The sequence below is a fragment of the Notothenia rossii genome (genome assembly GCF_949606895.1).
Source record: "Notothenia rossii genome assembly, chromosome: 11".
In the NCBI taxonomy this organism is placed as follows: domain Eukaryota; kingdom Metazoa; phylum Chordata; class Actinopteri; order Perciformes; family Nototheniidae; genus Notothenia; species Notothenia rossii.
The window spans coordinates 59,079,609-59,102,871 of record NC_136910.1 but is presented as its reverse complement, the minus strand read 5'-3'; the positions used below and the strand labels follow the sequence as shown (position 1 = coordinate 59,102,871).

The 23,263-nt window shown below is 44.1% G+C and overlaps 1 protein-coding gene across 1 annotated transcript; it reads right to left on the bottom strand.

The window, feature by feature from the left end:
• Positions 1-374: 374 nt before the first annotated feature.
• Positions 375-22,553, bottom strand: dusp11 (dual specificity phosphatase 11 (RNA/RNP complex 1-interacting)). Its single transcript, XM_079659887.1, has 10 exons — positions 22,268-22,553; positions 18,855-18,930; positions 18,622-18,753; positions 16,858-16,981; positions 13,071-13,131; positions 12,333-12,379; positions 10,814-10,889; positions 9,867-9,992; positions 8,572-8,736; positions 375-3,885 (listed from the first exon to the last, which is right to left on the bottom strand). The coding sequence occupies exons 1-10, from the start codon at positions 22,297-22,299 to the stop codon at positions 3,399-3,401; spliced, it is 1,326 nt and encodes a 441-aa protein (XP_079516013.1). The 5' UTR covers positions 22,300-22,553; the 3' UTR covers positions 375-3,398.
• Positions 22,554-23,263: the final 710 nt, after the last annotated feature.

Here is a 23,263-nt window from a genome sequence, read left to right as displayed (position 1 = left end):
ATTTCTCGTGTGTGTGTGTGTGTGTGTGTGTGTGTGTGTGTGTGTGTGTGTGTGTGTGTGTGTGTGTGTGTGTGTGTGTGTGACTCACCTGTGTGTCCAGGGCCCTTTCTCATTTCACTAATTTCTCCTCCTCTCTCCTCGGCTCCCCTCCTTGACTCCTCCGCTCGCATCTCCTGTGGGCGGGACTAAGACACGAGGATAGGAGTCGAGGAGGGGAGTCGAGGAGGGGAATTACAGAAATGAGAAAGGGCCCAGCTGATCATCACATTGGATCAGTGTTTCTCCCCGGAGACATGACAGTGTGACACCACCCCTCCCCATTATTTTCCCCCAAGAACATTAATGAACGTCATATATCAACTTAACACAAAAACTAAGGTTTGGTAGATTATTTATTTGTTGTAAAAACACTTCTTGGTAATACATCTTACACCGCTGGAAAGCCTGTTTACTCTCCCTGTTGAGCTACCTTAACATATTATAAAAGCTCCAATCATTCACTGCATTCATCCTCTTTTGAGAAATCTAAAGAATGCCATATTTTTACTTTATTCAAATAATGTCACTAAAATAAACACAGAATTAAAAAAGCAACCACCCAAGACTCAAGTGTTATGTCGAAATATGCAAACGAGGCATTATGGGATGCTCACTTGTTGAACTGAGGAGAAATCTGCAGACCCAAGCAGTTAGTGAAATAAACTCCTGGATGTGCATTAAGATGTTTTCTTTACGTCTGAAAGAAGCCAAGATATATTACAGTTCCCTCGTTCAAGGAAACTTATTTTGTTGCGTGAAGTGTCTTAGAATAAAACAAATCAAAATTATTTAACTTCCAAATTCAGTGCAATCGCCCCTTCAGACGCTGCAGTAAGAACGGCCTCCGATTTTCATCGGTTTTATTTAAAAGTAAAGTAAAATCACCCGTTCCTCGTCAGCTCGGGGCGTCTCTCGTGAACATCGGGGCGTCTCTCGTGAACACATCGGGGCGTCTCTCGCGAACACGTCGGGGCGTCTCTCGCGAACACGTCGTGAAGTCTCTCGTGAACACATCGTGAAGTCTCTCGCGAACACATCGGGGCGTCTCTCGCGAACACGTCGTGAAGTCTCTCGCGAAAACGTCGTGAAGTCTCTCGCGAACACGTCGGGGCGTCTCTCGCGAACACGTCGGGGCGTCTCTCGCGAACACGTCGTGAAGTCTCTCGCGAACACGTCGTGAAGTCTCTCGTGAACACGTCGGGGCGTCTCTCGTGAACACGTCGTGAAGTCTCTCGTGAACACGTCGGGGCGTCTCTCGTGAACACGTCGTGAAGTCTCTCGTGAACACGTCGTGAAGTCTCTCGTGAACACGTCGTGACGTCTCTCGTGAACACGTCGTGAAGTCTCTCGTGAACACGTCGTGACGTCTCTCGTGAACACATCGTGACGTCTCTCGTGAACATCGGGACGTTTCTCGTGAACACATCGTGACGTCTCTCGTGAACACGTCGTGACGTCTCTCGTGAATACGTCGTGAAGTCTCTCGTGAACACGTCGTGAAGTCTCTCGTGAACACGTCGTGACGTCTCGTGAACACGTCGTGACGTCTCTCGTGAACACGTCGTGACGTCTCTCGTGGACACGTCGTGACGTCTCTCGTGGACACGTCGTGACGTCTCTCGTGAACACATCGTGACGTCTCTCGTGAACACATCGGGACGTCTCTCGTGAACACGTCGTGACGTCTCTCGTGAACACGTCGTGAAGTCTCTCGTGAACACGTCGTGACGTCTCTCGTGAACACATCGTGACGTCTCTCGTGAACATCGGGACGTTTCTCGTGAACACATCGTGACGTCTCTCGTGAACACGTCGTGACGTCTCTCGTGAATACGTCGTGAAGTCTCTCGTGAACACGTCGTGACGTCTCGTGAACACGTCGTGACGTCTCTCGTGAACACGTCGTGACGTCTCTCGTGGACACGTCGTGACGTCTCTCGTGGACACGTCGTGACGTCTCTCGTGGACACGTCGTGACGTCTCTCGTGAACACGTCGTGACGTCTCTCGTGAACACGTCGTGACGTCTCTCGTGAACACGTCGTGAAGTCTCTCGTGAACACGTCGTGACGTCTCTCGTGAACACATCGTGACGTCTCTCGTGAACATCGGGAAGTTTCTCGTGAACACATCGTGACTTCTCTCGTGAACACATCGTGACTTCTCTCGTGAACACATCGTGACTTCTCTCGTGAACATCGTGACTTCTCTCGTGAACACATCGTGACGTCTCTCGTGAACACATCGTGACGTCTCTCGTGAACACATCGTGAAGTTTCTCGTGAACACATCGTGACGCCTCTCGTGAACACGTCGTGACGCCTCTCGTGAACATTGGGACGTTTCTCGTGAACACATCGGGACGCCTCTCGTGAACATCGGGACGTTTCTCGTGAACACATCGGGACGCCTCTCGTGAACACATCGGGACGTCTCTCGTGAACACATCGTGACTTCTCTCGTGAACACATCGGGACGTTTCTCGTGAACACATCGTGACTTCTCTCGTGAACACATCGGGACGTTTCTTGTGAACACGTCGGGGCGTCTCTCGTGAACACATCGGGACGTTTCAGGACGGACCTTAAAACATGAACCTCTCCTTTAAGTGGGGGATATTTAGTTTTTACTACCTCTTTAAAAAGGGCAGTTCTTCAAACCTACAGTGGGCATGAAAACTCATCCGAGCGTCATGGCAACAGTTTGCTCCTTCCTGGAGGAGGTGGAGAAAACATGGCGCTTCTTTCTGGAGGTGGTGGAGACAATATTGATGTCCTTTCCAGAGAAGGTGGAGAAAAAACCTGGACCTTTCTTCTAGGAGTGGAGGAGAAACTTATAACTTATTTGCTGCGTGGGAGGAGATAATCTAAACCTCCTTTCTAGAGGTGGTGGAGAACTTCTTTCTGCGTACGAGGAGAACATCTCTCAGTCTACCCATTGGAACTTCACTATTTTAACACATGTGAACCTCTCCTTGTATATATATATATATTGTGTAATATCACTGCCGTCTTAAAGAGACACTTCACCAAATCTGCAGAGAACATGTAAACTGGTCTGAGCATTACATAAACAGCCACATTTAATTCACAATGTCCCATTTAAAGACCCTTACAGACCCTAAGAGACCCTTAAAGACCCTTATAGACCCTAAGAGACCCTTAAAGACCCTTAAAGACCCTTAAAGACCTTTAAAGACCCTTAGAGACCCTGATAGACCTTGAAAGAGCCTAAGAGACTCTCAAAGACCCTCAGAGACCCTTGAAGACCTTTAAAGAGCCCCTCAGAGACCCTTAAAGACCCTTGGAGACCTTTGAAGACCCTTTTAAAGACCCTCAAAGACTTTCAGACTCCTGCGCATCACTGGTACTGATCATACGAGTTCTTTTTGTATGTTTGTGAGGGCTGACGAGACGTTTTGGGAGCAAACCAGTCCCCCTCAGGTCCCTCAGACTCCTTACTCTCGTTAGCCCAGTTTGCAGAGTAACGAGGGAGGGGGGGGGGAGCTCTGCGTCTGTCCTCCTGGAGGGTGGGGGGAGCTCTGCGTCTGTCCACCTGGAGGGGGGGGGGAGCTCTGCGTCTGTCCTCCTGGAGGGGGGGGGGAGCTCTGCGTCTGTCCTCCTGGAGGGGTGGGGGAGCTCTGCGTCTGTCCACCTGGAGGGGTGGGGGAGCTCTGCGTCTGTCCTCCTGGAGGGGTGGGGGAGCTCTGCGTCTGTCCACCTGGAGGGGGGGGGGAGCTCTGCGTCTGTCCTCCTGGAGGGGAGGGGGAGCTCTGCGTCTGTCCTCCTGCAGGCGGGGGGGTGGTGGAGGAAATCTGGACCCCCTGTCTGCGGGGGGGGGAGAAAACCTACACAGAGAATAATGAAAATGTTTTAAGTAAATTATCAAAAACAAAGAAAGTGAGTTGAATAAAATTAAAATTATATAATAGAAAGAATTAAATAAATACAAAGAAAAAAATAATAAAAAAATTTAAAAAGAAAGAATTAAAGAAATGTTATAAATAATTTTTAAAAACTAAGAAAGTGGGATAAATAAATACAATAATAAAAAAAATAGTATATTGAAAAATAAAGATTGTAATAAATACAAATAAATAAATAAATAATATAAAAAAGCAGAGAGCATGTAAACCGGTCCGAGCAACACACAAACAGCTACATTTAATTCATAATGTCCCGTTTAGAGACCCTAATGGCGCTTTCCACTGCAGGGCCTCGCTCGGCTTAGTACGGTATAGTTAGGCCTCGTTAGGCCAGGCTCACTTTATGCTGAGTTTCCATTACAGTTTAGTAGCTGGGGCAGTAACTATAGTAACGCAGTGTAGGCGGAGCCGTGACTTCATCTTCAATGCGAACCAGAGAAAACCAACATCAGCCGTTAGCTGTTAGCCCTCAGAACACCCAGACCCTCTGGCAGAGGAGGGGGCACTGGTCTCCTGTTCTCTCCCAACTGGAGCTTTCCCCTCTTCAAGCTACCTGACTTCACTCCTTCCACCTTTCAATTCCATGCCGTCACAGTAACCCATCCTATACAATGAACCATTGTTGTTCTCTACCGTCCACCAGGCGCCTTGGCGGACTTCTTGGAGGAGTTAGATCATCTCCTCTCACACATCCCTGAAGCTGGCCCTCCCGCTGTACTTCTCTGAGACTTCAACCTCCAGACAGGGAAGACATCTGAACTAACATTAATTAATTAGGAAACTGATCTGACCCCTGTAATTAAGTACAGGGGTCCCTCAGGGCTCTGTTCTCGGTCCCCTCCTCTTCTCCTTGTACACAAACTTGCTCGGGTCTGTCATTAGCCCGCATGGTTTTTCATACCACTTCTACGCTGACGACACCCAACTAATTCTGTCCTTTCCCCGCTCAGAAACCCAGGTCGTCGCACTCATCTCTGCTTGTCTAGCACAGTGGTTCCCAACCTGGGGGGCGCCAAAGATCGCAGGCGGGGCGCTAGGCCTCAGATGATTTGAGGCCAAATATCATATTTTGACTTTTTTTTCACATTTTTTTTTGTATACAAGATACAAGGCAATACATGATTGTCACTAAAGGCCTTGTCTCTACATTACAATTACATAATCAAAATATTTGATTAATTAATTTTAATAAAAATTCAAGTTAGTTAGTTAGTAGCTAATATAGGAATAAAAAGACAGAAATTTATAATTCTTTCTTTGATAGAAATGTTTCTTCTGCCCGTAAAGTGTCCAAACCGGGCTTGTCTGGATAAGCGCATTTTTAAAACATAGTCATCGTCCATGCCGGTTTCAGTTGGATTATTCGTCTCAGTTGCTCCGATCAGATCGGTCTCCTCCATTTTGTAGATTATTTACGATTTTTGAATCCACATAAACACATCGGCAAAATCCGGCTTACTTTGAGCATGTGTTTTAAACAGTTTGATCCCTTTGTGAATTGTTTCCACTTGCGCCGTCCTTTAATTTCTTCATACAGCGGGAATCCACATGAATGAATCCTGAGTCCAATAACCGTCAGAGTCTCTCCAATAGAGCTCCTTAGTTACGCTTTCATCCTCCTTTAACTAAATACTTCACATTCACCCAGTTTGTAGCATTTTTGAGACTTTGATCTAGATGATGGAATCAAAGCTGAACTGTATTATAAAAAGGCTCACAAGCTGAAAACCCAACCCCAGCAGGGGGTCTTGGGGGATTCTAGAAATACTAACATATAAACTACGCATTCTGGTACACTCTGAGAAGAGAATAAATAAATCTGTTACTACCAGACACATTAATAATATTTGATGCCATTGTTTGTTTTTCCCTTAGTTCTGACAGCTTGCTGCTCCACACAGAGAGAAGAGCAAAGAGGAGAGAGTCTGTGTGAATTACTTTGTGGGTAAGGGTAGATAGCCCCCATTGTTCTGTGACCTGTCAATCATCAAGCTGGGGGTCATATTTCATTATGTGTTCATTTTGATCTGAAGTTGTACCCATGGATGTATAAAGAATAGTTCTACCGCAATGTTATTCTCCGGGGACGTTCCGGCAACAATCTTGATTCTGATTGGCCAGAAGACTCGAGAAAACATCTGCAAAGATGTTTTATTGAGAAGATGATCACTACGTGACAGAAGCTTTCAAAACCGTTTATGGTCTCCGGTACTTCCAGTCCAACGCCTACTGCATGCAGAGCGTTAGAACATCAACAACAAAAAAATGTCAACCACTGCTTTACAACATCAGGAGGACACGTCCCCAGCTGACCCAGAAAGAGACGCAGGGTCTGGTCCAGGCTCTCGTCATCTCACGCCTAGACTACTGCAACTCCCTCCTGGCTGGTCTGCCTGCATGTGCCCTCCGACCTCTGCAGCTCATCCAGAATGCAGCGGCTCGTCTGGTCTTCAACCTTCCTAAATGTTCCCACACCACGCCGCTCCTCCGCTCCCTTCACTGGCTTCCAGTAACTGCTAGAATCCACTTCAAGACTCTGGTACTTGCGCACCATGCTGTGAATGGATCTGGCCCTTCCTACATCCAGGACATGGTTAAACCGTACACCCCAGCACGTGCACTCCGCTCTGCATCAGCCAAACAGCTCGCTGCACCCACACTGCGAGGGGGACCCAAGTTCCCATCAGCAGAAACACGTGGGTTTGCTATCCTGGCTCCAAAATGGTGGAATGAGCTCCCCATTGAAATCAGGACAGCAGAAAGCTTACACATCTTCTTCAGACTGAAAACTCATCTCTTTGGACTCCACTTCCAGAGATAGAATTACTAACAAAGCACTTATATACTAATAAAGGGCTGGCTTATCTAAAGCCAGTTGAGTAGCACTTGAAATGTTTGGCTCTATGAAACCTGATGAACTTATATGATTCTGATTTCTTCTAGTTTGTATCTTGTTGGTCGAATGCACTTATTGTAAGTCGCTTTGGATAAAAGACTCAGCTAAATGTAATGTAATGTAAAGACCCTTAGAGACCCGTAAAGAGCCTAAAAGACGCTTAGAGATCATTAGAGACCCGTAAAGAACCTAAGAGACACTTAGAGACCCGTAAAGAGCCTTAGAGATCATTAGAGACCCTTAAAGAACCTAAGAGACGCTTAGAGACCCGTAAAGAGCCTTAGAGATCATTAGAGACCCTTAGAGACCCTTAAAGAACCTAAGAGACGCATAGAGACCCATAAAGAGCCTTAGAGACCCTTAAAGAACCTAAGAGACGCTTAGAGACCCATAAAGAGCCTTAGAGATCATTAGAGACCCTTAGAGACCCTTAAAGAACCTAAGAGATCATTAGAGACCCTTAGAGACCCTTAGAGACCATTAAAGAGCCTTAGAGACCCTTAGAGACCCGTAAAGAGCCTTAGAGATCATTAGAGACCCTTAGCGACCTTTAAAGACCCTTAGAGACCCTTAGAGATCATTAGAGACCCTTAAAGAGCCTTAGAGATCATTAGAGACCCTTAAAGAACCTAAGAGACGCTTAGAGACCCGTAAAGAGCCTTAGAGATCATTAGAGACCCTTAAAGAGCCTTAGAGACCCTTAGAGACCCGTAAAGAGCCTTAGAGATCATTAGAGACCCTTAAAGAACCTAAGAGACGCTTAGAGACCCGTAAAGAGCCTTAGAGATCATTAGAGACCCTTAGCGACCTTTAAAGACCCTTAGAGACCCTTAGAGATCATTAGAGACCCTTAAAGAACCTAAGAGACGCTTAGAGACCCGTAAAGAGCCTTAGAGATCATTAGAGACCCTTAGAGACCCTTAAAGAACCTAAGAGACGCTTAGAGACCCGTAAAGAGCCTTAGAGATCATTAGAGACCCTTAGCAACCTTTAAAGACCCTTAGAGACCCTTAAAGATCATTAGAGACCCTTAGAGATCATTAGAGACCTTTAGAGACCCTTAAAGAACCTAAGAGACGCTTAGAGACCCGTAAAGAGCCTTAGAGATCATTAGAGACCCTTAGCGACCTTTAAAGAGCCTTAGTGACCCTTAGAGACCCTTAAAGAGGTTTAGAGACCCTTGTAGAGAATCTTTTTTAAATAAATAATAAAAAACAAAGAAAATTTGATAAATAAATGAAACATTATAATTAAATACAAATAAAAGAAATAAAAGAAAATATTAATAAAATATAAAACATTTATAAAATAATAAATAAAATAACAAACAAAAGAAATGATGGTAAAAATACAATAATAATAATAAATAAAATAATCTGTGTCTTATGGTAGAAGGGTCATTTAGTGGGAATATATTTTAAAATATAAATATTTGTTTTAATGACCAAGTCACTAGATCTGACAGATATGAAGCTAAAATATTTGTTTTGTTTTATACAGCACGAGCATTTGAACTCATTTTCTCCTGTTATTGTGATGTGTGGGAAAAACCAATAAATAAAAAATGTAATAAATAATAATAAAAAACTAAGAAAGTGGGATAATTAAATTAAAAAAGCAAAGACAATATTAATTAAATCTAAAATAATATCAAAAAAATATATAAATGATAGTAAAAATACAATAATAATAATAATAATAATGAAACTGACCTCCTCTCCTGGCTCGGTGGAGAGAACCTGGGTCTCCTCCACTGGTTTTCAGGCGGGGGGGCGGTCCGTCGATACTGGTTGAAATGTTCTCCGTGGGGTTGAGGGTTAGGAAGAAGGCCGTTTTGTGGATGTGAGCGTTGGCTCGTTGCTCTGGGAGGAAAACACCTGCAGGAGAGGATATTTAAAGGAAGATAATTATAAGGGTCCTTTTGTAACGTCCTAAACCTTTCCTTAGAATATTTTATGAATGGTAACTTGTCCTTGGGTGCTTTGAAAAGTGCATCTGAATAGAATGAATTATATAATAATAAGAGGGCCCCTATTTTTCAAGACTCATTTTTGGAAAAATCTTTTTGGGCTCTCCATCTTCTAACATTACTCTCAGTAACTCCATATTTCGTTGCTCCTCGACACACACACACACACACACACACACACACACACACACACACACACACACACACACACACACACACACACACACACACACACACACACACACACACACACACACACACACACACACACACACACACACACACACACACACACACACACACACACACACACACACACACACACACACACACACACACCATTTCATTTATATTTCAACGGTTCATTATTACAGTTTTATTTTATGTGAAGCACAAGGTACCATGCTGTTGTAATAACGCTCTTTGAAACTGAAACCATTTTGGGAGAAAAAATAATAATTAAAAAAATATATTTATATAATGATAATTGCTCATTTGGCGCCATCTAGTGGTGTGACTGTGTAATTACATCAAAAAGTCTAGACCCGGAATAAAAAATGTTTGGGTTAATACGGTTGTTACGTGCCGTGTTGTGTTTGTGTATCTCTCTCTCTCTCTCTCCCTGATTGTCTCCCTCCAGGTGCAGCATCTCCCTCAGGTGCTCCCAATCCCCAATCAGGGCCTCCATAAAGGACCTGAGGAAGGCTGCAGTCACTCTCTCCTTCTCCTGTGAGCTGCATGGATGGCAGTGGATGATTTGTGCAGCAGTGTAGTGTTTTGTTGTTGTCTACGTGGGACGTGCAACTCATAGTTCTGAGTAGTGTTATGGTTTACTTCAGTCGCTTTCTGTTATAAGTTGTTCTTAGTTACCTTAAGTTTGTTTTGCAAATTGGCTGGTGAGTCTCTTTTTCTTTTGTCAATTTAAAGACCATCTTGTGGCTTCACAGATCAGTTTCCTCTCGCCCGGTTATTTTATATTTGGTCACTTCCCTTTGACTCCCCTAGTCCAGGAGGGAACGTAACAACGTAGTGTTCTACCTTTCTTGATGGGAGTCTCTGCTGGGCGGCCATCTCTCCTCTCTCGGCTCAGAGATGATGTCACTCGGCCGATGTGAAGCGAGGCCTCTGATTGGCTCCTGCTCCGACTCATCCATCCCATCGTTACTGTTGAAAACACAAAGCACAGATCAACTACCTTTTTTGACAATCTGGATAAGAGGGGTATCTGGTTCTTATATTTATTTTACAATTGTTGGTATTATTTCATGTGAGTGTGATAAGATTTACTTTAAGAAGCAAATATGTTTTATATCACACTGGGTGTTTCTCAATGTCGAGGAAGGATGCTCCAGAGCCACTATTTCAAGGAAGCTACGCCATCGAGTCCCGTCGAAGGACTGTTCCAATGCCAGGAAGGATTCTTGCCTAGCCTCTGGGCGTGTCTCAATGTCGAGGACGCTTCCTTGGTAGGACATGTCCCTCCGAGTTAGGTCCTTCAGAGGCTAGGCAAGAATCCTTCCTGGCATTCGGAAAACGAAGAGTGGAACAGGCGAGCAAGTGTGCAGGTGTGCGTCATATGAGAGGCCCCGCCTTCAATTTTCCGCCAAAGATTTGGAAATTGGTCCGTGCGCAAAGCATTGTGGGGATTTTAAGACCGCGGAGTCTACACATGTGCAGCCTTGAAATGTCCTGCTACGAAGGACGCCGGCCTCGCTGGATTCCAAGTATGCTGGAGATTGGAACAGTCCTTCGGCGGCACTCGATGACGTAGCATGCTTGAAATAGTGGCTCTGGAGCAGCCTTCCTCGACATTGAGAAACAGCCTCTGATGGACTTGACTCTGAAGACATGTCCCACCAAGGAAGCGTCCTCGACATTGAGAAACACCCAATGTCTGCAAAATATGTCAATCTTTAAAAAGGACCTGCATGTTCTTGTGCAAAGTGCAAAAGCATAACGACTGGAAGCATTTGAACATGAATCACCTCCTCTTGGGTCCTCTCTGCAGATCGTGCAGGTAGTTCTGCCTCTCCACCGCGTGACCTCGAGACGAGTTGAACACTGACAGAAGTAAAGATCAGTAGATTAGGTGATATTACAATTAAAATAATAACTTTATAAAAATACGTTAAATTAAAAAAATATATGATCAATATTATAAATACAAAATAAATTAAATTAAAATAATTTTCAACACAAAAAAGAGAATAGTTGATATGAATGATATTACAATCAAAATAAAAACATTAAATAAATAAATACAATTAAATAAAACAAATATGATCAAAAGGATAAACAGAAAAAAATGTAATACAAAAAGAGAAATTATTAAGACAATAAAAATAATTAATTTAAAAACATAAATAGATTAAAAGAATGTAATTGATGTGACAATGATTTCTACACAGACGAGTAGGATGTACCTTCAGCCAATGAGAATGGGGTTACATTGAAAAGAAAGGAAACTTTGCAACAAGATAAAGATAAGTACTTTTTCAGTTCTGAGACTGAAGTCAAAATTATAATAAAACATATTTTTCTAAATTATAATTTCACTGAAGGAATTCTTACATTTTCAGAAGAAATGTAATTATTGGTTTCTCCTGAGAAAAAACGAAATCTAAGAATGTGTCTTGTCTTAGAAAACACATTTCTTAGATTTTCAGAAAAGAAAAAAAAGAATTGTTTATTTCTCAGATTTCTAAGAAATTAAGTCTCAATTCTGACTATTTTCTGAATTCTTAGAATTTCAATTAAAACTGAAATTATGAGAAAAAAAGCAAAATTATGAACAAAACGATTTGTTCTCAGAATTTTCACTTTTTTCCCCAGAAAATCCCAAAAATTGTGGGATTCTTAGATTTTAAGAAAATGAATTTTGAGGAAAAAAGTTAAAATGCTCAAAAAATATTTTTATGGATTTCTTAGATTTTCTGAAACTGACAAGACAAAATTCTGAGAAAAAAGTCAAAATAAAGATTTTTTTCTGATTTGTTTTTAATTTTCTGAAAATAAACAGAATTATTATTTCTCAGAATTCTGAGAAAAATAAATAATTCTGACTTTTCTAAACCCTGAGGAATTCTGAAGAAAAGTTCATTCAATATTTTTCAGAATTCAGATCTTTTTTCAAGAGTAAAACTAATTCTGAGAGTTTCAGAAAAATAACATTATTTATTTCTCAGAAAGAAAAGCCACATTTTGAAAAACCTCAAATTTCTGATTTCTTTGGGCGAATTCAGAAGAAATGAAATTGTTTATTTGTCATTATTTCTGATAATTCTGAGAGAAAGAGGAAAAAATCTGCAACAAAAAATAAATTTTAATAAATTTAAAAAAACGTAACAGTTATTTCAAACGACAAGATTTTGAGAAAAGTCAAAATTCTGACTTTTAAAAAAAATATATATTATTATTTATTTCATTGTAAATTCAGAGAAAATTAAAAAATTGTAATCAAGTAAAATAAGAAGATACATCTAATGAGGAGACATCAGTACTCACAGTCCACGGCCTCTTTAGGATTCATCCCATCGACATCGATCAGATACCTGCAGCAGAACAGGTACAGAACACACAGCTCAAACACAAAGGGTCCCACGTTACCCGATGCTCAGATCTCTCTCTCCCTGACTCTCGCCTCCAGAGCATGGTCAGACTCCTGCATGTGGCCGACCTAATCCACCCGGGTTAGGGTCATCCGTAAACACCAGCCCGCCCACTCAGGTCCCACATGCTCAGTCTACTGTCTGTCCCACGCACCCACCTTCAGACCCGCCCATCTACGGTCTGCTGACTCAGCTGATTTAAAGACATTCCTTTGGGCTGTGCTCGATTTATTCTATCTGTCTTTGTTTTGTTTTGTTTTGTTTTGTTTGATTGTGTTCTGGTGCTTTTATGACTTCTTAACACGTGGCTTGTGTGCTCATTTAACATTGTATGATTCCTATGATGATGTCTTCTTGTTTTATCAAGCACTTTGTGACTTTGTGAAAAGCACTTTATAAATAAACGTTACTTACTTAAACCACATCCCATCACAATCTACCCCAGGAAAACAGAACCAGAAAACATTATGTTTTTACTTCTTTCATATTTCGGATACATTTCTTTTCTTTTATCACATTTAAAAAATGGCTTTAATAAGCAATATGCTCGACAGCATTTCCCTTTATGTATTTCCTTGGAACTGAGCAATCTGTTAATATCTGTATTAGCATTTATAAGAGGATGGTCTCCCACCTGCAGATGAGGTACCCGGTGCGGTTCAGCCCGTGCGTGCAGTGCACTCCGATCAGCTTCTCTGCAAAAACAACACACGTGTAAATGTCCTTTCTCTCCTTCCATTCCCTTCTCTTATTTATTTTTGTAACTGAGTTTAAAAAACAGAAAAACATTAAATCCAAGCCTCGTAGGAATCACATCAAAGTATTCTGAGGGACAAGGAGGAACCGTTAGCGTCCTGGACGTCTGCAATAACGTGTCTCTCTTTCACCGGATGTGAAGGGAAGCCGCTCTGAGGCTTAGCTCACTCGTGTGACGCAGTGACGGTTAGAGAACATTTGACATGGGGTCAAGAGGTCCTGCAAGGTGGCATGGGGGGTCAAGAGGTCATGCAGGGTGGCATGGGGGGTCAAGAGGTCATGCAGGGTGGCATGGGGGGTCAAGAGGTCATGCAAGGTGGCATGGGGAGGCAAGAGGTCATGCAAGGTGGCATGGGGGGTCAAGAGGTCATGCAGGGTGGCATGGGGGGGCAAGAGGTCATGCAGGGTGGCATGGGGAGGCAAGAGGTCATGCAAGGTGGCATGGGGGGGAAAGAGGTCATGCAGGGTGGCATGGGGGGGAAAGAGGTCATGCAGGGTGGCATGGGGAGGCAAGAGGTCATGCAAGGTGGCATGGGGGGTCAAGAGGTCATGCAGGGTGGCATGGGGGGACAAGATGTCATGCAGGGTGGCATGGGGGGTCAAGAGGTCATGCAGGGTGGCATGGGGGGTCAAGAGGTCATGCAGGATGGCATGGGGGGGGCAAGAGGTCATGCAGGGTGGCACGGGGGGTCAAGAGGTCATGCAGGGTGGCATGGGGGGTCAAGAGGTCATGCAGGGTGGCATGGGGGGTCAAGAGGTCATGCAGGGTGGCATGGGGGGGAAAGAGGTCATGCAGGGTGGCATGGGGGGTCAAGAGGTCTTGCAGGATGGCATGGGGGGTCAAGAGGTCATGTAGGGTGGCATGGGGAGGCAAGAGGTCATGCTCCTGGTCTCTTCCTCTTCCTCTTCGTCCTGGTCTCTTCTCAGATATGTCTTTGTGTTGTTGACTCACTCCAGCTACTCTGTCCTGCGAGGGTCTGCTTGTGAAAAGCTCTGGAACAAATGTGTGTCTAACTTTACGCGTCAGGGCCATGCAGCTGATAAGAAGCATATCATAAATATAACATCAGAAAGTATTGATCAAACGCTCAGGCAGCTGTGTTCAGATCCAGTTTGACGGTATGGGATGTTTCCTGGTTTCATTGATGTGGCCTCACGGCTGTGATGAGTAATTTACGTGGACTTGATGTTACCGCATAGTTTAGGAACTAAAGCTCCCAGCTAGCGCTGTCTGCGTAGTATTTTGTACGTAACGTCCCAAACAGCGACCGCCTGTTAAACGCTATCCATTCAAACGGCAGCGTTTTATTCATATTTGGTTTCAAGCTCTCGTTTTTAGTAAAAACAAAACTAGTGGAACGGGAGATGCTCCCAGGGGAAGCTGGTCCACCTCCAGGTGCTGGTCCACCTCCAGGTGCTGGTCCACCTCCAGGTGCTGGTCCACCTCCAGGTGCAAGTCCACCTCCAGGTTCTGATCCACCTCCAGGTGCTGGTCCACCTCCAGGTTCTGATCCACCTCCAGGTGCTGGTCCACCTCCAGGTTCTGATCCACCTCCAGGTGCTGTGCCACCCTCAGGTGCTGGTCCACCTCCAGGTGCTGGTCCACCCTCAGGTGCTGATCCACCCTCAGGTGCTGATCCACCCTCCGGTGCTGGTCCACCCTCAGGTGCTGGTCCACCTCCAGGTGCTGATCCACCTCCAGGTGCTGATCCACCTCCAGGTGCAAGTCCACCTCCAGGTGCTGATCCACCTCCAGGTGCAAGTCCACCTCCAGGTGCTGATCCACCTCCAGGTGCAAGTCCACCTCCAGGTGCTGATCCACCTCCAGGTTCTGATCCACCTCCAGGTGCTGATCCACCCTCAGGTGCTGGTCCACCTCCAGGTGCAAGTCCACCTCCAGGTGCTGATCCACCTCCAGGTGCAAGTTCACCTCCAGGTGCTGATCCACCTCCAGGTGCTGATCCACCTCCAGGTTCTGATCCACCTCCAGGTGCTGGTCCACCTCCAGGTGCTGATCCACCTCCAGGTGCTGATCCACCTCCAGGTGCTGGTCCACCTCCAGGTGCAAGTCCACCTCCAGGTGCAAGTCCACCTCCAGGTGCTGATCCACCTCCAGGTTCTGATCCACCTCCAGGTTCTGATCCACCTCCAGGTGCTGTGCCACCCTCAGGTGCTGGTCCACCTCCAGGTGCTGGTCCACCCTCAGGCGCTGGTCCACCCTCAGGCGCTGATCCACCCTCAGGTGCTGGTCCACCCTCCGGTGCTGGTCCACCCTCAGGTGCTGGTCCACCTCCAGGTGCTGATCCACCTTCAGGTGCAAGTCCACCTCCAGGTGCTGATCCACCTCCAGGTGCAAGTCCACTTCCAGGTGCTGATCCACCTCCAGGTTCTGATCCACCTCCAGGTGCTGATCCACCTCCAGGTGCTGATCCACCTCCAGGTGCTGTGCCACCCTCAGGTGCTGATCCACCTCCAGGTGCTGATCCACCTCCAGGTGCTGTGCCACCCTCAGGTGCTGGTCCACCTCCAGGTTCTGATCCACCTCCAGGTGCTGGTCCACCTCCAGGTGCTAGTCCACCCTCAGGTGCTGATCCACCTCCAGGTGCTGATCCACCCTCAGGTGCTGGTCCACCTCCAGGTGCTGATCCACCTCCAGGTGCTGATCCACCTCCAGGTGCAAGTTCACCTCCAGGTGCTGATCCACCTCCAGGTTCTGATCCACCTCCAGGTTCTGATCCACCTCCAGGTTCTGATCCACCTCCAGGTGCTGGTCCACCTCCAGGTTCTGATCCACCTCCAGGTGCTGTGCCACCCTCAGGCGCTGATCCACCCTCAGGTGCTGATCCACCCTCAGGCGCTGATCCACCCTCAGGCGCTGATCCACCCTCAGGTGCTGATCCACCTCCAGGTGCTGATCCACCTCCAGGTGCTGGTCCACCCCCAGGTGCTGATCCACCTCCAGGTGCTGGTCCACCTACAGGTGCTGATCCACCTCCAGGCGCTGATCCACCTCCAGGCGCTGGTCCACCCTCAGGTGCTGATCCACCCTCAGGTGCTGATCCACCCTCAGGTGCTGGTCCACCCCCAGGTGCTGATCCACCCTCAGGTGCTGATCCACCTCCAGGTGCCGGGGCCAACTGTTACTCCGACCGACTCCGTGGACTTCTTGTAGAAGGGTGCAACAGCGCTACTAGACGACGAGCCTGACACCATTTTCACGTGGCGGGTGAAACCATTTGTTTTGTTTATTTAGGGGGGGGGGGAAGAGTTCATTCTAAACTGTTGAGTAAAACGTTTACACGAAATGTGGAGAAATGTGTCCAACATTTACAAAAATATTATTAATAAAGGGTGGCAAGGCATTTTTCTGAGGCGGCAGCTAACCCGTAGAACCGCCAGTGATGCGAGGCGTGTAAATAATAAAGTCTGGACTGAACTCCACGTTTGAAGGATGTTACATATTGTAAACCAAAACAATAAAAAAACAGATTCATTCGGTCAATAAAAGATATCAGAGCTAAGCTCACCCCCATGGTCACGCTGCCAAACACCAGCTGCCCTAAATACCATCACCCATGTGACACTCAGCAGAGCAACCCATAACCAGTGTGTGGTGCCTGTGGAAGAGACACCCTGTAAATCACGTCTTCTGACCAGCGTCTCACCGTTGTTGGCGTTTTGTCGCAGAAATGTTCGTACGGCGCGTTTGAAGCTCAGGATCGTGTCGTTGCCGGGAACCTCGTGACCCGCCGTGAAGATTTTTAGAAACAAAAGAGACTCCGGGACGTCCTGCAAACAGAGATTATCATTACTTTAAAGAGTCCTCTGCTGCTGATGTTCAGGTGTATATCAGTATGTAGTGTTTCTACTTTAAAGAGTTCTCTCCTGCTGATGTTCAGGTGTATATCAGTATGTAGTGTCTCTACTTTAAAGAGTCCTTTCCTGCTGATGTTCAGGTGTATATCAGTATGTAGTGTCTCTACTTTAAAGAGTCCTCTCCTGCTGATGTTCAGGTGTATATCAGTATGTAGTGTCTCTACTTTAAAGAGTCCTCTCCTGCTCATGTTCAGGTGTATATCAGTATGTAGTGTCTCTACTTTAAAGAGTGCTCTCCTGCTGATGTTCAGGTGTATATCAGTATGTAGTGTCTCTACTTTAAAGAGTCCTCTCCTGCTGATGTTCAGGTGTATATCAGTACATAGTGTCTCTACTTTAAAGAGTCCTCTCCTGCTGATGTTCAGGTGTATATCAGTATGTAGAGTCTCTACTTTAAAGAGTCCTCTCCTGCTGATGTTCGGGTGTATATCAGTATGTAGAGTCTCTACTTTAAAGAGTCCTCTCCTGCTGATGTTCAGGTGTATATCAGTATGTAGAGTCTCTACTTTAAAGAGTCCTCTCCTGCTGATGTTCGGGTGTATATCAGTATGTAGAGTCTCTACTTTAAAGAGTCCTCTCCTGCTGATGTTCAGGTGTATATCAGTATGTAGTGTCTCTACTTTAAAGAGTCCTCTCCTACTGATGTTCAGGTGTATATCAGTATGTAGTGTCTCTACTTTAAAGAGTCCTCTCCTTCTGATGTTCAGGTGTATATCAGTATGTAGTGTCTCTACTTTAAAGAGTCCTCTCCTGCTGATGTTCAGGTGTATATCAGTATGTAGTGTCTCTACTTTAAAGAGTCCTCTCCTGCTGATGTTCAGGTGTATATCAGTACATAGTGTCTCTACTTTAAAGAGTCCTCTCCTGCTGATGTTCAGGTGTACATCAGTATGTAGTGTCTCTACTTTAAAGAGTCCTCTCCTGCTGATGTTCAGGTGTATATCAGTATGTAGTGTCTCTACTTTAAAGAGTCCTCTCCTGCTGATGTTCAGGTGTATATCAGTATGTAGTGTCTCTACTTTAAAGAGTCCTCTCCTGCTGATGTTCAGGTGTATATCAGTATGTAGTGTCTCTACTTTAAAGAGTCCTCTCCTGCTGATGTTCAGGTGTATATCAGTATGTAGTGCCTCTACTTTAAAGAGACCTCTCCTGCTGATGTTCAGGTGTATATCAGTATGTAGTGTCTCTACTTTAAAGAGTCCTCTCCTGCTGATGTTCAGCTGTATATCAGTATGTAGTGTCTCTACTTTAAAGAGTCCTCTCCTGCTGATGTTCAGGTGTATATCAGTATGTAGTGTCTCTACTTTAAAGAGTACTCTCCAGCTGATGTTCAGGTGTATATCAGTACGTAGTGTCTCTACTTTAAAGAGTCTTCTCCTGCTGATGTTCAGGTGTATATCAGTATGTAGTGTCTCTACTTTAAAGAGTCCTCTCCTGCTGATGTTCAGGTGTGTATCAGTATGTAGTGTTTCTACTTTAAAGAGTCCTCTCCTGCTGATGTTCAGGTGTGTATCAGTATGTAGTGTCTCTACTTTAAAGAGTGACTGTGATACCTGTATGGAGTAGTATCTGGTGGTGAAGGTCAGGTCGATGATGAGACCCAGGTCCAGCCTCTGCTTCTGAACAGACTCCAGGAGCTCCCAGAGCCCGAACACCTCGGAGCTCTGCAGCTGCCGGTTCAACGCCTGGGGGGGAGGTGGAGTTTGGGGGGGGGGGGGGGGGGAGAGACACATTTAAATCTGCATTCCCACAAACAAATAAAAAGTTCTGTGAGTTGAGTGCTGACCTGCTTCAGAGGCACTTTGAAGGCGATGAAACGCGTCCCGGGAAGCTTCCTACCCACAGCTTTATAATCCAGCCATCTGAAGGAGAGAGGACAAATCAGATCATCAGAACATCAGATCATCAGAACATCAGATTATCAGAACATCATCAGATCATCAGAACATCAGATCATCAGAACATCAGAACATCAGAACATCAGATTATCAGAACATCATCAGATCATCAGAACATCAGATCATCAGATCATCAGAACATCATCAGATCATCAGAACATCAGATCATCAGATCATCAGAACATCATCAGATCATCAGAACATCAGATCATCAGAACATCAGAACATCATCAGATCATCAGAACATCAGATCATCAGAACATCAGATCATCAGAACATCAGAACATCAGAACATCAGATCATCAGAACATCATCAGATCATCAGAACATCAGAACATCAGATCATCAGAACATCAGAACACCAGATCATCAGATCATCATCAGATCATCAGATCATCAGAACATCAGATCATCAGAACATCAGATCATCAGAACATCATCAGATCATCAGAACATCAGATCATCAGAACATCAGAACATCAGATCATCAGAACATCAGAACATCAGAACATCATCAGATCATCAGATCATCAGAACATCAGATCATCAGAACATCAGATCATCAGATCATCAGAACATCAGAACATCAGAACATCAGAACATCAGAACATCAGATCATCAGAACATCAGATCATCAGAACATCAGAACATCAGAACATCAGATCATCAGATCATCAGAACATCAGAACATCAGACATCTACTGACATACCATGGGTCATTCACACATTAAACATATAATAGAAGTACTCCCCCCACTGCAGTGGGGGGCAACAACTAATCGACTTCATCGATTACCAAATTAGTTGGCAACTAATTCAGTCGTCGATTCGTTGGTGACGTCATCACATGTGTTCTACACCCCGTTAAACTTCAACGTTATCGCTCTTTTTTATCGGTACAGGAGACATTTAAAACATATGTCATGTATTATTGCTACATAAACATTATATCATCTAACTCAGTTATACAAACATGGGTTAATGATTAGAGGAAACTGAGTTATTTATTTAGTTAAAGTTTCAGCTATTCTGTTTACAGTTCTGTCATCACATTATTTAATATGATTTGTTAAAACATTGTTGTTTCTTTTGATGTGAAATATTATGCATTTAATTTAAATAAAAAGGATGTTAGTTTTGTTCACAATTTGTTCAGTTAGTTTACCTTATTTCTTGTCAAAAGAACCGTTAATGCTATAAGGACCGGATCAATAAGCAGTATCGATATAAGTAGTAGTACAGTTAAAACCTTAACGATCCGAATAATCGATTAATCGTTTCATTCATCGATTATCATTCAAATGAGTCTTTTGTTGCAGCCCTACACGGCAGTCAGCATGTCGTTGTGTCCCTGAGACACTTCACCCCAAAGTGCTCTTGTGGGGATTGTCCACAGTATCGAGTATGGAAGTCGCTTTGGATAAAAGCGTCTAACAAGTAACAAGCAGGGGTTACATTGGTCCGGGGCTCAGCCCGATGCTCTGACGTCATCACCCTCGCTCATTTGTTTAAGCCATATGTTAAAACACCTCTGGTTCTTAATATAGACTTTATTTAGGGTCGATATGCGTTTACTTTAAAATAGCAGATCTCTGTGACAGGATATCGTTTTTACGCTTTATTTATGCATATTTTTTATCTCTCCAGTTGTAAAGGATGTTTTTGGTTACTGTCCTATAGTATACATTGAAATTATTTCAAACCTGTTTATCCCAATAATTATAAAGGAGTGCCTTGGAAATATTTGTTTACATAAATTGCATTTATCTCTCTCTCGCTCGCTCCCACGCCCACTTTGGCTGTGAGCTGCGGACGCCTGATAAGCCAACACCACGTAGTTTCATCACTTACAGTGCCCATCGTGCAGGGCAAATGAATGAAACGTGTAACCGGGGTGAAAAGGCTGTTACATTTACTTAATTATGAATGTTGTTACGTCAAGGCCGATCATTAGGATGAGCGCCAACGGTCAAAAATGTTTTTTTCCCTCCCAGAGCTACCAGCGCAGCGCCTCCCAGATCTGGAGCCCTAGGCGACCGCCTGTGTCGCCTGTGCCAAAAACCGGCCCTGTACACCATGCTAAATGTATGTCTGCATAAAGCTGAGATATGATCGGTCACACAGAATTTGGTGATGATTCAATCGTTTACAGTGAGATTTACTCTCATACTTTTGGCCATACTCACACAGCCCAACAAATGAATTGAGATTTCCACACAAATGTTCTTTAGCAAGTGTGCAGAGCTGTGTTGATTTAAAAAAGCAAGTGGAAGGTTGGATATGTGTAAACCTTTTTTTGTGTATATTAATAATTTAAGATGTAATTGAATTTCAGTTTATTTGTAGTCATTTCTATTTTTATTGTGACATTTGGTGGCATCAATGTGTGCATTTGATACAGATAATGGAGCAGTTGCTTTAGGGCCACAGTGTATATCCCTTAAGGTCAAATAATGAGATCCTCGACCTCCGCCCCCCTCTCGCACCGCCACACAGAGCCCCCCCACATATCAAATCCCAATTTAACCCCTGCCTAATGTAATGTACTCAGATCTTGTACTTGAGTAAAAGTGTAGAAGTACTCAGATCTTGAACTAGAGTTAAAGTAGAAGTACTCAGATCTTGAACTTGAGTAAAAGTAAAAGTACTCAGATCTTGAACTTGAGTAAAAGTACTCAGATCTTGTACTTGAGTAAAAGTACTCAGATCTTGTACTTGAGTAAAAGTACTCAGATCTTGTACTTGAGTAAAAGTATAAGTACTCAGATCTTGTACTTGAGTAAAAGTAGAAGTACCAGAGTGTAGGAATACTCTGTTACAGTAAAAGTCCTGCATTCAAAATGTTCCTCAAGTAAAAGTAGAAAAGTATTCTCATCAAAATATAGTGAAAGTAGAGACAGTAAAAGTAGTCATTGTGCAGATTGGTCCATTTCAGAATAATAGATATGATATGTTTTATAATGATTGATCATGAAAGTGTTCTCAAAGCTGGTAAAGGTGCAGCTAGTCTGAATGACTTTGTATACTGCAGGGTAGCTGGTGGATTTACTCCAGGTGGAACTAAAGTCTGACTTAACACTTGATTATATTTCACATCATTCATCCACATCTGTAAAGTAACTAAAGGTATTAAATACATGTAGTGGAGTAGAAGTACACCAAGTACCTCTGAACTGTAGTGGAGTAGAAGTACACAGTAGCAGGTAATCTAAACACTCAGGTAAAGTATAAGTACCTCTAGTTCGTTCTAAAGTATTGAGTGAATGTACTCAGTTTCTTTAACCCTCGTAATCTCGCTCACCTGTCCGGAATCCCGTTCCTCTTCTTGGACATTTTAAACCTCTTTAAAACGTCCCCACGTGTTTGACCCGTGTTCCTCTTCAGGCGGGATGCTTATTAAATATCCCCGATGAGCACTCACTGACCAAGAGGAGCGGAAACGTATCTTTGATTATTTAAAAAATATAAAGAACTTTATTTTAATAAAAATCCCATTTTTTAAAAAGCCTGTTGTTGTTGGAGCTGCTGGCTGAAGTCTTCTTCTTCTTCTCTTGCTTTGCTGGCTGAAGTCGCCGGTGGATGAGGTATATCCTCTTCTTTTGATATTATGGATGTGCCATTACTGCCCTCTGCTGGCCGGATGATACAACCACGTTTAAAATGTAATACAACTGAAGGACATAGGCCTACAGGTTTTTTCAGTTGCTATTGACACACTAAAATGTAGACTAAGAACTTTACTCTCCTCCATCTTTAGTACAAATATTTTCATTGCCCTCAAAGTGTTCCTTTCCATTCACTGTGTTTGACAGAGGCATCTTTTGTGTTTACACAACTGTAACTATGTCTTGCTCATGAATGTTGCACCGATTGGTTTTGGAGAAAGATGAAAGAATAACAACAGTATATTTGTGTTTCTGCACATATTTCTGTCGACTTGAACACTCTTTAAATGCAGAATTCTCTCCACACAGAACACCATCAAAGATGAGTGTTCTTCAGATGAAGCACCACAAGCCTCATCCCAATACCCCTCCTCGACTCCTCTCTTCCCCTCCTCCGGGACTTGACCTGGAAATCGATCAAGACACTCCATTTTGAAGGACGTTTCAATAGCTGAAATGCACACGGAGTCGAGTCCCCGTCTCAGGTCGACTATTTTCATTTCCTCGCTCCTCGGTCTCTGTCTCACCGGAAGTTGATTTGTCTGCGCCATCTTGAGTAGCGTCCCATGGCTCTTATTTTGGCCGGAGGACCGAGGATCGAGGAGCGATAATGGAGGAGCTATAATCGAGGC

Bases quoted from the DNA above. Each gene is read 5' to 3' on its own strand.
- dusp11 (XM_079659887.1), bottom strand. From the start codon at position 22,299: ATGTCCAAGAAGAGGAACGGGATTCCGGACAG. The intron at 10,890-12,332 runs GTGAGTACTGAT...TACTTCTGTCAG, and splicing joins TCCTAAAGAGGCCGTGGACT to TGTTCAACTCGTCTCGAGGT. The intron at 9,993-10,813 runs GTGATTCATGTT...TGTTTTCAACAG, and splicing joins CAGAGAGGACCCAAGAGGAG to TAACGATGGGATGGATGAGT.